Source organism: Aethalodelphis obliquidens, unplaced genomic scaffold, assembly GCF_003676395.1.
Source record: "Aethalodelphis obliquidens isolate GAN/ISIS:26980383/991018 unplaced genomic scaffold, ASM367639v1 scaffold45, whole genome shotgun sequence".
Classification (NCBI taxonomy): domain Eukaryota; kingdom Metazoa; phylum Chordata; class Mammalia; order Artiodactyla; family Delphinidae; genus Aethalodelphis; species Aethalodelphis obliquidens.
Genome location: NW_020837989.1, coordinates 2,120,616 through 2,134,648, shown reverse-complemented (window position 1 = coordinate 2,134,648; position 14,033 = coordinate 2,120,616). Strand labels below are relative to the sequence as shown.

Sequence of the window (14,033 nt, the reverse complement as noted above, 5' to 3'; positions counted from 1 at the left end):
TATGTATAACTGATTCACTTTGTTATAAAGCAGAAACCAACACACCACTGTAAAGCAATTATACTTCAATAAAGATGTAAAAAAAATAAAAATAAATAAAGTGCTTAGGGTAGTGCCTGGCACACAGAAGTGCTGAAATCATGTTGGTGCTGACTGCTGGCCCTGTGAGTAGGTTCAAGTGCAAAGCTAGGTGCACATGGCAGGCACCCCATGAAGATGATATTGACTCCTGGACTGAGGGCGCTTGATTCTAGCTCTCATTCACGATAGAGGGAAACTGGAAGGTCACTGGACCTCTCTGTGCTTCCCTTTTTCTCCTTTATAAAATGGAGATGCACCCTTCCTCTGACACAGACTGCTATGTGTTTGAAAATGCTTAGAAAAGTATGAAACAGCATAGAAATACAGAAGTGGTCATTTCCATTACTCTAACACTGCACTTTTACCAAGCTGACCACTCTCTACTGAGCTTACAAAGTTTCACGGTAGCTAAGAGTTTTCGCTCTAATTGGCCATCACCTCCTAGGGCAGAATGTTTCTACCCCCATCCTGCATTGACGCCGGACACTTGCATCAAAGGCACAGTTCCACAGCTTCCAGGAAGTGTGCATGCAGAATTCCAAACATTCATTCTTTTTTCTCTCTTCGTTCTTTTTGTCTCTCAGGTACATTAGAAATGATTCAAATTTCTGTACTATGCATTTAGCATAATAAAGACGGAAATGGCTTTGTAGACTGTAAGCTGTCTGGGAACAGGGACCAGGCAGGTCTGTCTAGTTCATCGTTATACCCCAGCACCCAACACGGCCCTTTGGCACATAGGAGACACCCAATACGCTTTTGTTAGATGAGTGAATGTGGTAGAAATCAAGACTGTTTGCCCAACAGCCGTTCCCAGGTTCTCCCATGCTGACTGATCCTAAGTTTTGGCTGAATGGCAATGTGCACAGCCTCAGTTCCTCTTGCCTAAGGGTGGGCCTGTGACCCATTGAAATGTATGCGGAGGTCTTCTGGTAAACTCTATGAAACATTTCCCTTTTCGACAAAAGATAAGTGTCATATTAGGGAAAAAGTCCCATTTCCCATCTACCTCTTCCTTCCTGCTTGGGACTCTAATATCTCATTGCCAACTAAAGGATGTCACTAACCACCTGGCTCTACAAGGATTGAGTGATGAGCCACCGTAGCTGCCGACCTTCAACACACCCTGAAAGAAGTTCAGGGCGGAGATCAGGAATGAGAAACTCTGTGCTCTGGGGGAAAAGGCAGAACAGGCCTTCAGATAGATATTTTCAGAAGAAAACTTATATGAACCTGGATTCTTGCATCTTCACATACTTAGAAAAGCACTAAAACCATTAACTATCTGTTCCTTGTGACTAGCAGCAACCTTCTACAGAGAAGTGAATGTACTCCCTTGGATGAACATACTCCCTTCACCAAATTCACATATATACGGGGTCTCCCATTATATTTAGGTACCGGAGGGCAGAGAGTTGCCTTTTGACCAAGTTCCTTGTTCTGCAACAAAGGTTTCCACTTAACCCATCCTCCATGTTTCTCTTATCACCTCGGTGCCCTCTCCTCATTATGCCTCTGATACCTCTGAAGAGATTCACAGCACTGCCCTGTCCCCGACCCAGACATTCCTTCTCTGTTTATCTTTTCTGTTTCCTCATTATCGCTTTCCACAAACCAAATAGTACATCTTGGTTTTTAATTACTTTAATGGGCCTCATGTCCACAGTAATTGGGATATTGAGGTCATTATCCTGTCTCCTCAGATCTTCTTGAACAATTTTATTGATCATTTCTTGGACTAGACTCACATAAACCTATAATTTAGGCCAAGGGTTAACCTGATTAATTAGCATCATTACTTTCTGGTGCAAAGCTGTCCTCCCTTTAAAATAGTGGTTTGCAAACATGGCCGTATATTAGAAGTACCCGAGGTGCTTTAAAAACTCCTGAAGCCCAGGTCTCCCCCATGCCAATTAAACCAAGAGTGCAGAGGGGAGTCCAGCTTCAGGACTTTTTTAAGCTCCCCACAAGATTCCAGTGTACAGCCAAGTTTGAAAATCAGTGGTTTAGACCAGGACTTCCCAATCTTTAATGTGCATGTGAATCACACAGAGGCCTTATTTAAATGCAGATTTTGAGGGTCTGGGGTGGGACTGATATTCTGCATTACTAACTAGCTCCCAGGTGATGACAATATTTGTCTGAGGCCCACAGTTTGCATGGCAAGAGGCTAGAAACTAGATTTTGCAGTCTATTCTAATGCTGGATCTGAAATTAAATTCCCCTTGGGTCCAATTGCAAAGTCACAGAAAAAAAATAATCCCTGCAATAAAGTCAAGAGCTGGGGCAGTGAATGAAAGAACTCAGAGGGTTGTTGTCTTTGATCTCTAATTTAGTTATGGGCTTGGGTGGACAAACCATCCCAGTTTGTCGGGGACCGAGGGGGAGGTTCTTGCATGCAAGGATTTTGAGCGTTAAAATTGGGACAGGGCTTCTCTGGTGGTGCAGTGGTTGAGAGTCCGCCTGCCAATGCAGGGGACACGGGTTTGTGCCCCGGTCTGGGAAGATACCACATGCCGCGGAGCGGCTGGGCCCGTGAGCCATGGCCGCTGAGCCTGTGCGTCCGGAGCCTGTGCTCCACAACGGGAGAGGCCACAACAGTGAGAGGCCTGCGTACCGCAAAACAAAAAACTGGGACAAGCTGGCCACCCTAGTTAATGGCGGCGTCCCTAAGAGAGCAACAGCCGAGCTTTGCACTTCAGCGTTCCGATTCCTCTTTCTGAGAAAAGGAGTCCACCTCAGGGTCACGTGTGTGCCGGGAAAGATAGCTTATGGAAAAGAAATGCGGAGTTGCATGCCCAACAAGAACTTAAAGAATGTGACTTCAAAGGGTAACTAATCAGGCAGGTGAAATTAGAAAATTCCAAGAACAAGGTTATACCAGGGCCGTAGAGGTCAATCTAGGGTTACATGGTTTAGGTCTCTGCTCTAGCACTGGTTTCCTGTGTAGCCTGGGGTAACTCATTCCCCCTCTCTGGGCCTCAGTGTCATCAGCTAAGAAATGAGAGTTGAATCGAAGGGTGTGTAGCGTCTTTCCTGTTTCCCCGTCCCCCGACTGCTTATGCAACACGGATGAAGCTACAGCAGAAGTACACCTTTTCAGCGCAGTTAGAAAGTGAACCCACCTTCTGTTTTGCGAGCAGCCATCCCCAGGTCTCTCCAGGCTCCTCCACAGCAGCATGAGCGTTCATCGTATTCGGGAACACTTCCCTTTGCTGTCCTTTAGTGCTCAGAGAGCCGAGAACTCACGGTGCTTGTTTGTTTGTTTTTTTTCCTTAAGACCGTAACATGCGGACAAATCTAAATGAAACTCTATTTCAGATCCAGCCTTTTGGTTACAAGTGGTTTCCTCCCTCCACGCAGGGAGCCCACTTAACTTTTCGTTTTTCTTTAGAGAGACAAAGAGCTTCGCCAGCCACCCACTGCCGGATTCCTGTTAACCTTTCATTAAGCCCGCTGACACCTGACTTCAGCTCTTCATGACTTAGTTCAACACATTCCCATTTCAGTGGGTCCACCTGGCTTCATTAAGGTTCCTGCCAGCTTCTCTACTAGCAGCTTCCTCCGCAAATGCAAATAAGCTCCTGCGTAACTAATGCGGGGGGCAAGGGAAGATTGAGCTCTAAAGGGGTTGGCATTGGAGAAGCATCCCAACACTCAGGTTGCCATGGACCTGAGTAAACTAAAACCCATTTCGAACCAACACGGGTCAGTGTCTCAGTTTCAAATGCTTGAAGTGTTAAACGAGGGCCATCCCTGTGAAGTATGGGGTAGTGGTGAAGAGCCTGGAGTCCTTCAGGCCTGGTTTCCAGACACGGCTCTGTCACAGCGGGTAGGACTATGTGACCTTGAGCAAATTTCTTCACCTCTCTCTGCTTCTCGGGAGTAATATACTGTTTCATGGGGCAGCTGTGAGGATTCAATGAGAAACTGCCTTGACGCACTTGGTAGAGGAGCACCCAGAACATAGCAAACGCTCTTTAAGGATGGGATGTTATCCATTTCTTTTAGTCTAGAAAGGCCAAGGTGGAGGTTTCAGAATTAGGTTGCTTTAAATCCTCAAGGTTTGACTGTGGTCCCACCATGTAAACATCAACTGTAAGAGCCCTGTCGCCATCAAATTCCTTCCCTGTGGGAATAAAAACACGACTCTGATTCCCTTCTACTGCATTTCCCCGGTGGGTTTTGTCTCATTTAGATTTTTAGGCTCCTTAAGGGAAGTGATTCTCTCTTCTGGGCCCCCTACGCAATAGATACTAGGGAGTTATTTGTAGACTGCTACCAATTCATCCTGATTGCACAGAGAGGGAAAGAGGAACAAGTGCCCCAGCAAACTCCTCGGATCAAGGAGTCTCAGTATAGAAAACCATAATTCAAAAAGAGTCATGTACCGAAATGTTCATTGCAGCTCTATTTACAATAGCCTGGAGATGGAAACAACCTAAGTGTCCATCATCGGATGAATGGATAAAGAAGATGTGGCACATATATACAATGGAATATTACTCAGCCGTAAAAAGAAACGAAATTGAGCTATTTGTAATGAGGTGGATAGACCTAGAGTCTGTCATACAGAGTGAAGTAAGTCAGAAAGAGAAAGACAAATACCATATGCTAACACATATATATGGAATTTAAGGAAAAAAAAAGTCTGGAAGAACTTAGGGGTAAGACAGGAATAAAGACACAGACCTACTAGAGAATGGACTTGATGATATGGGGAGTGGGAAGGGTAAGCTGTGACAAAGTGAGAGAGAGGCATGGACATATATACACTACCAAACGTAAGGTAGATAGCTAGTGGGAAGCAGCCGCATAGCACAGGGAGGTCAGTTCGATGCTTTGTGACCGCCTGGAGGGGTGGGATAGGGAGGGTAGGAGGGAGGGAGACGCAAGAGGGAAGAGATATGAGAACATATGTATATGTATAACTGATTCACTTTGTTATAAAGCAGAAACTAACACACCATTGTAAAGCAATTATACTCCAATAAAGATGTAAAAAAGAGTCTCAGTATAAGAATTATATATTTATTAATTCATCATTCTGTGACTTCCACTCCCCACCCCCTAAACCTTTGAGTCTCAAACTAGCTGCCTTGTTCTAGTTCCTGGCCATGTTCTGCTTGCCTAGGACATTCTTTTTCTTTTTATTTTTTTTGCGGTATGCGGGCCTCTCACTGTTGTGGCCTCTCCCATTGTGGAGCACAGGCTCTGGACGTGCAGGCTCAGTGGCCATGGCTCACGGGCCCAGCCGCTCCGTGGCATGTGGGATCCTCCCGGACCGGGGCACGAACCCGTGTCCCCCGCATCGGCAGGCGGACTCTCAACCACTGCGCCACCAGGGAAGCCCTAGGACATTATTTTAATACTAAGTGTGAGTGTTAGTGCCTGTAAGTGGACACACAAACTTCCATTTCAGTAGAGGCCACATCACTTCCCCCTGCTTCACTCCTCCGCATCAGCTGCCCATCCTCTGAGTTTGCCACCCCAGCCTTGGGCAGAGCCTAAGGGTGCTTCTTCTATGCCCCCTTGGGTGGAAATCAGGAGATAGGAATCTCACATCTGCATTGGGAAGATTCCTCTGTCACAGCATGGAGAACAAATTGGAGACGGAAAGGAGTGAAGTTGGTGAGGGTGGTTAGAAGCTACCCTAAGAGTCCAGGCAGGAAGTAATGCTAGCTTAACCGAGGGCTGACAAGGAGCCCACCCAGACCTTGGGCACTGGCTGCTGGAAACTCCCACTGCCCCGCGCCCCCCCAGATGGCCACACCCACCAGCACAGAGCCCTGGTTACAGGAGAGTATTTTCTTACAATCTCCATCCTCCTATTAGGGGTTATTATGCTTCCATAGTTCTCAAACTCTAAGGTGCATCATAATCACCTGGAAGACTTGTTCAACTACAGATCACGGGGCTCCACTTGGGAGTTTCTGAGTCAGTAGGTGTGGTGCGGGGATGAGAATGTGTATGACTAACAAGGTCCAGGTGATACTCAGGCTGCTGGTCTGAAGTGCCCCGTTTGAGAACCACGCAGCAACAGCAGTGGTTCTCAGCCCTGGCTGCACATTAGAGCCACTTGGAGCATTAAAAAAAAAAAAAATTCAGATGCCCAGGCCACACCCTAGACCAATTACAAAAGAATCTTCTAAAGGGTAGGACTCAGGAATCGACATTTTAAAATATTCCCCAGATAACTGCAGTGTTCAGCTAAGGTTGAGAGCTACTAGGCTAGAGGGTCCTGGAGGCCATTACCAGTTGTAAAATACTACAACTACTCATTTAGATGTTTCTGAATCTGACCAAGGAGCTGCAGAAATATAGTTGGGAAAAGACTGAAGATGGCCCCTTGCAAAACACAAAGATACTCATTGAGCTGACATGTTCTGTTTAGGGGGTATGGTATTTGCTGTCGGCTTTTCTAGGCAGACCCGAGTTGGTCATGGCACTGGTGGTGGTCGTTTGGGAAGGTGGGTAGGCAGGCAGCATGAGCTAAGTTAGGATGGGGTGTCTCAGTGACCCATGAAATATTAAAACCTGTTTGTACAAGGTCACCTAGTCCCACTCCATTTTCCAGATGGGGACACTGGAGCCCTGCACCTGTCTCTACTGCCCCACACCCACCCACCCACAGTTTCTAAATTTGAATGTAACAGGCTGGTCAAGTCATTTCCAGTATTTTCAGTTAGCACAGAGGAGAAAGTCAAGCTAAATAAAGAAGCAACCAGCGTTCTGCTAATTATTTCCTTCACTTAGTCCAAACCTGCCACTCACCTCGGCACCGAAAGAGTGAGGCAGAAGGCATGCTGCCCTGGGCAGGTAGTTCTCCAAGTGCTCAGGTAAGAGGGGGATGTTTTTATTAACTGCTGGATCCGTGTGAACTAACAGTTCGAGGAATCTAGAGGCTGTGGCAGTCAAGTCATAAGACTGCTTTTTTCCCCCTCTCTTAAAAGTAATGTCAAGAGAGTCGAAATATAAAGTATGGTTACCTGGAAAGACTGTGCACTTATTTCATTAAGGCGGTTACTGCCCCAAACATACCAGGAAGTATTTCAGACAAATTTCTTTCAGCTCTGGCTGACGCTCCACATTTCTGCCCAACCAGAGGCCTCTCACTCAGGTGCACATTCTTTCCATTCAGTCATCAACTGCTTGTTGTAACCTCTCTCCCATGGTTCCTCATGCTACTAGCTCTCAAAGTAGGTTTAAATAAACCTATTCTTATTGAGGAGTCAATTCCCATGAACTTTATTTAGAGAAACTGATCTGGACCGACTCACTGTCACATCCATGTGCCCGCCCTGTTTGAACATCCATGTCATTCGCCACAATTTACTCTGATGAACTCTTGGCTGTTTCCAACATTAAATTCCCCAAGCAAGAATTAAGATGTGACACTATGGTCGCCTCTAAAGATACTCAGGTGTGAACAAGAAAATAATAGAAAACCTAGACATTTTAGAGGGGAGTCAAAATGATGGTGTGATTCCATGTCGTTTCCTGCATTATTGATGACAGTCAATACATAATATATCATCAATATGTTATTGATGACAATCAATAACGCAGGGATGCTCATACCATACCCAGAGTGGGGCACTGAATTCTTCAAGCTGGGCATAAAAGGAGAGATACAAATGCATGCAAGGCAAAGGCAACTAGGGTAGGGAAGGGACCAGAAATCATGTTCCAGAAACAAGGCAATTTAGAGAAACATGAGGTTCTCCTTTCAGTATCTGGAGCACTGCTACCAGGTTGAAGAGAGTTTAGACCTGTTCTGTGTAAGCACAAGTTCAACTAGGACCAGCAGGCAGATGCTATCTGGACACAGACTTTGTTCTAAATATTTCGAAGTCTCAGAAGTGCCCTGAGGTTGAATGGACTTCCTTGGGTGTGATAGTGAGTTCACCATCACTGAAGGTGTTCAATTATACTGTGGAAGATCACTTAGCAGTGATGCTACAGAGATTAAACCATGAGAAGGTGTGGTCTCTAAGGTAACTTTCACTTGTGAAACTAAGGCAAGACTGGATCAGTGACACCAAGGCAACAGACGGTTTTAAAAAAAAAACATTCTAAGACTTATTTTGATAATTCACACATCATATCCTCATCCTCAATCCTAAGAGAAAGGGGCACTTTAGAGTGTGAAAAGACCATCTTCATTTTCTCTTTCGTCGAGTACATTTTTACCTTCTCCAGCACTGTCTAGCCTGTAAAGAGAGAAGAGAGGCTGATGATGAGAAACACCAAGACCAGGAATGAATGGATGCTGGTAGATTATAAAACACCTAATCAAGGGCTGTTAGAGTTAAAAGGGCTCAGAGTCCAGTCCAGTCCAGAGTCCAGTCCAAGCCTCACATTTCACAGATGGGAAAACTGAGGCCACAGGGGATAAAGGGCTTTTGCCAATCTATTATAATAAGGGGATTTAAAGTTTCTGTATTAGCAAAGTATAAAATCATGATCTAAATTTACCAAGAGGATCTCCAAGTATGACTTTGAAAAGTTACCTTGCTAACCTTTAGTTTCCCTACTTGTTAAAATTTACTTGTTAATATAGATATTGTGGTGTTGATGCAATTATTAGGTGAAAGCAAGGTCTTCATCACAGTTTACACCAAATCTTTTCATTTCTTTACCAAAAAGCTATTTAACAGGACAGATATCCAAAATCCCTTTCCAAAGACTCTTCAAATTATTTAAAAAACAAAACAAAAACCTGCTCCCATGGTCTAATTTGCCAGAGGAATTAAATCCCAGGAATGATACTATACATGCTTTTTCATTTTCCATACTGCCAACTCTCCTCTCAGTGAACTCCAGTTTAACAATGACCTTTTAAAGTGAGTCACCCAGAGTGGAACAACTAATGGGTAGAATGACATATCACCTTCTTTCTTTTGCATGTCATACTTCTGTTAATGCAACCTGCCACTGTATTTGCATTTTGGACAGATATCACAGTGTTAACCAAGACAGAGGTTAACGTGAGCTGAATCCCCACATCTTTTCCACCTCTAATGCCACATTTCTCCAACCGTGTATTTAATCCGAATACAAACACAAGTCATTAAACCACTGAGTAGTATCTAATCATTTGTAACGGCTTGTACAATCATTACAACAGTCAGTCATGCAAGATGAATTACCTGGTGTGTTTCTGGACACAATTGGTTTTCATGACTTTCCCTGAAAAGACAAGGCCAGGTTAGAAGCAGAGTAGCTGTGCTTATGTGAAATGCTGGGGGAAGGACAGAGCAACATTATGAAGAGCAGAGGTGGCCCAAAGGTGGGAACTTAGGAACTGGATTTGGTAGAGAAAGCCACTCCTTTCCCCAGATCAGATGATTGCTTCTTTAGGCCCCTAGTTACTGCTCATCAATCACAGAGTTGTTCCAACATTGTGGGCAATGGCGTTAAGCTGCTTTATTCTTATTTTTTTGTTGTTGTTTTGTTTTTGGCCAGGCTATGAGGCTTGAGGAATCTTAGTTCCCCGACCAGGGATTGAACCCAGGCCCCGGCAGTGAAAGGGAGGGCGACTGGAGGGCAAGGGAATTCCCTAAGCTGCTTTATTCTTGAGTTATTTGAATTCAAGTACTCACTTGGGTTTTAAAACACTTCCTTAGGACATGTACCCATAATTTCCCAAACTGTAACATGCCTTTGTATGAAGGTTAATGACAAACTTCCACTAAGCTCCACATTTCCTTTTGTAGTGCTCACTAGGGATAGATGTGGAGACACACGAGTTTCCCTGTTGTTGCTCAAACAGGCTGAGATGGTTACTACTAGTCTGAACTCCTCACTTACTACCAGTTTCTGTTAATGACTACAGAACAATTTTTTCCCCATTTTTACAGGACCAGGTGCTACGTGCCTATACTTGGCATGAAAACTATAAACCCCGGTTCATGATTTCTTTTTGCAATGTTTTAAAACTTTTTTTTTTTTGAAAGCAGGGGAGGGCAGCCACAAGGTCATGGACCAGCTCAAGAATCTAATGACAGCTACGGACCCTGTCCTCTGAAAAATGCAGATATGAATGTACAAGTGTTTTCCACACGATTTTAAGGGATTCACTGGTCCCCTGAGGTCCATCTGTGGACCCTAGGTTAAGAAGTTTTACTTTAAGGGAACAAATAAGAAGACCGGGGTGATTCACGGCTCTCTTCCTGGGGCATTCCTAGCCAGAGGAAGAGGCTGGGTCAGGGTTTCCTCCACCCCAAGACAGTGATAAGAATAGTACTTCCCACTTAAGGCAGTCAGGAGCATGAAATGAGTTAGATATGTCAAGAATATAGCATCAGGACTGGCACAGAATAAGTGTCCAATAAATAAAGGTGCTTTTCTTTCCCAAAATGTAAACTCTATCAGAGGCATGATGCTCAAAGCCTTTAGCATCTTGGGGAGAATGAGTTTACCTCTAACCTCCTTGACAGGGATGATGAGGGCAATGATAGAAGTGGGACTCTAAGCAATGGGGAAAACAGGCAGGAAGCAGAATCCATCCACTCCAAGATCCCCCTGGAGTTTCCAAAGCTCTGAAGGGCTTCATCCCACCTGGTCCTGCCCTCCTTACCTCGAAGGAAATATGCCAGAAGCAATGCCAACAGCACAAATCCCAGGGAGGGAGCAATGATCATGAGCAGGTTGTAGTTGTTGGTCATTTTTATCTGGTGAGACACAGGGAAGGCGATTGGGTCACTCATTTCCGAACAGCATCCTCCTGTGAGTTTCCCATCACTAGCACACCATCCAGTGACCGGCAGCTTCACTGCAGCTCACCACCTTTTGCCCAATGTGTCTCAAGATCAAAACAAAGCCAGCCTTATGAATTAGACTTTAAAAAAAAAAAAAAGGTGGAAAATCTGAAACATTTTACCCAGACCCTTCCCTCAAATTTTCCTAAGTCTTAAACACCAGGCATTTGGGTTGTGGGGTGTGAAGATTAAAAAAATAACTGTCCTATAAGCTGTGCCCTCCACTGTCAGATCTCTTTACCGGCCATTGCCTAAATCCTTTCAGCTCTACCTACACCTGTGTGTTAGTTCTTTTCCTGGCTGACTTAGACTTCTAGAGGCAATAAGGTGAAAGAGAAGGTGGAACTCAATTTCAAATTTTCTGCAGTCGTGGTTCTCAAAGTGTAGCCAGGGGACCCCCCCCCATGAGATCAAAATGATTTTCAGGACACATTATTTGCCATTTTTACTGTCATTCTTTCATGAGAAGTTTGCCAGAGGTTACAGTTATGTGACATGTGATGTGAAGGTGTCAGTGCTCTGGTAACATAATATGCAAGATACGAGAACCTCTATCTCCTATTAAGCCAGACATTAATGAGACTTGCAAAAATGTAAACCAATGCCACTTTTCTCCCTAATATTTTTTCATTCAGGAAAATGTAGTTATTTTTCATAAAGTATTATTTATGTTAACATGTAATGGGTTTGTTATACTTTTTTAAATGAATTCATATTGTTTTTAACTTCTCAGTTTTAATTTTTATGAATATAAAGGGGTCCTGACACCAAACAGTCTGAGAATCACCGCTCTACAGGCAGCATCTAGTTCCCTGGGGGCTACACCATCTCCCATTGGCCAGGCCAGGCTCCATCCCCTCAGCTTCCTGTCCCTTCTCTTACAAGGCAGCAGAGGCAGGGCAATAATCTCTCTCTGAGGAGACAGAAGGGGAAGAAGGAAGAATGAATGAGACCTTCACGTTTCCCTTATAGGTTGTCTATACTACCTGAAGGTTTTACATGAAGCAGCTTGAGTCACTTTCACAATAATACAAATGAATGAAGGATAAGCTCAGAAAATAAGAGGAACGCTGGTGACAGGTGTTGATTCTGCAGAATGTCACTAATTCTGGGGCAGCAGAGGGACCACAAAATAATTTCAATGTTTTTTGTTTATACTTCTTTTTTCTTTTCAAAGCGTCTGTACATATAGAAGTAACGATATCAACATTGTTTCTGCCAAGAGTACAAGTCTACGAATTCCTTCAGTGTTTCCTAACAGTTGCAATGTATTTTGCCCTTAGATAGATCTGCTCTCCCAGTCCATTTCCACAAAACTTTATTGTGGATTTTAAAACTGTAGGTTATATACTTCAAAATACTTCACAAAAATTTTTACCTGTTCTGATTCAAATCCATTTTGCACAAGAAATGGGGTCTCAGATGCTGGGAAGGAGAAAGAGAAGATAATGTTTATATTTCCTGTGGGAGAATAAAATGCAACACCCTGAATTAGACCCTTCAGTTGATGTGTTTAATCTTTCAATCCCAACTTTCCTTCTTTTGCGTAATTTATTTATGCACGTTTGTTTTGGTATGTTTTTATCTAAAGCTCATCTGCTGTTATTATCCCACAGGAGCATCTCTATTTTATAGATGGGTAGAGTGAGGCATTAGGCCAGGAGGCAATTGAATCTAAATTTTCTTTAAGCCCCAGTAATGCATTCAGGACTTTTCTCCAGCAAGAAAACCTGTCAGTCTATCAGTCAACAAATATTTATTAAGCATTTATTATAGGCCATGCACTATTCTAGCTGTACCATCGACCTTCTCGATGGAGTTTACAACTTAGTACAGAAAACCCAATTTAAACAAATAATGTAAATAGTTGTAAAAAAGCAATTGTGCAAAATTCTGGGAAGAAATAGTATAAGGTGTCAGAGGTACATCATAAGGATGGCTGACCGGTTCTAGAGGGTCACATCCTTGAAAATGTGAAATTTAAGCTGAGACACGGAGTCATGGATTTATAACTGATAGCTGAGTTCAACAAGGGAACCATACTGAGAATCTACCAAGTACTAAGCATGGTTCTGGGCACCAAGAATGCAGAGATGAATATGGCATGGACCCACATGAAATTTACAGTACACTAGAGGAGGGAGACCAGAAGCTTATTTCAGCCTAACGGGCCAAAGGTAAGGATGCAGGATGGACAGGCCGCTGGGGAGGGTGGGCAGAGGGAGAGGCACTTAGCCCCATGGTAGTTCAGTGAGTGCTATCAGAATTAAGCTCCGTGAAGACACTGTCCCTCTGTGCCCGCTCAACAGTGGGACTCCAACACTGCCTGACACATACTTGGTGCTCAATAAATGTTTGTTGAATGAGTTAACACCTGAACTGACTTAAGGTTGTGTAACAATTAACAAAGCAAGATGGTAAAGGCATTTTAGGTAGAACATCAGCAAAGCTACGGAAACATGAAGCAGGATGGTTCCCGTTCAACTGGCAAGTGTCTGTGCAGGTGTAAAATGAGAAGTCGGGGGTGGCAGGGGATGGCACGGAGATGGGCAGGAACCAGTCACGGAAGGCCTTTTGTTTCATGCTGCTGAGTCTCCCTTTAGTTCTGTAAGCAGTGGGAAACCACAGAAACGTTTCAAGCAGGTTATGATCCAGTTAGGAGGATAAGAGAACAGCCAAGAGATTACTAGCTACCTGATTCCAGGTCTGAAATTCAGAGCTAGAAGTGAAGGGAGAGAGACAGATTCCAGAAATGCTTAGGAGGGAGATCAAGAGGATACGGACATTAAATGGGGGGTGAGAAAGAGCTGAGTCGAAGTTTCCTCCTTGAGAAAGCGGGCCATTGCCTGAACTGTCCCCTAGGATTGGGAAGAGAAGCAGCAGCAAGGCAGTGGGCGAAAGGCAAGGAGCTCAGATTTAGAGTCGCCGAGTGTAACCTACCAGAGGGACACTGCAAACACTATTGGCATAATAAGCAGTTGACTGATTTGAATCTGAATCAAACTCGGGAAAAGGTTGGAGCTGGAGATACTGATTTAGGAGACATCAGGATCCAGGCAGCAGATAAAAACCTCAGAGTGTAAAAGAAACCCAAGGGCTACATGTCCAGAGAAACAGGGGAGCAGGAATCCTGAGAAATCCTAGCACTTAAAAGGTAGGCAGAGGAGGGGCTTCCCTGGTGGCGCAGTG

General features: G+C 44.2%; 1 protein-coding gene across 1 annotated transcript in view; it reads right to left on the bottom strand.

Moving 5' to 3' along the window:
• Positions 1–6,934: 6,934 nt before the first annotated feature.
• The window catches only part of TIMD4 (T cell immunoglobulin and mucin domain containing 4), a 34,916-nt gene continuing 27,817 nt past the window's right edge, over positions 6,935–14,033 (bottom strand). The window contains exons 6-9 of the mRNA XM_027081383.1: positions 12,223–12,269; positions 10,664–10,757; positions 9,234–9,273; positions 6,935–8,294 (exon numbers count right to left, since the gene is read on the bottom strand). Coding sequence (XP_026937184.1) covers positions 8,222–8,294; positions 9,234–9,273; positions 10,664–10,757; positions 12,223–12,269 — 254 coding nt within the window. The 3' untranslated portion in view covers positions 6,935–8,221. The remainder of the gene's footprint in view (positions 8,295–9,233; positions 9,274–10,663; positions 10,758–12,222; positions 12,270–14,033) is intronic.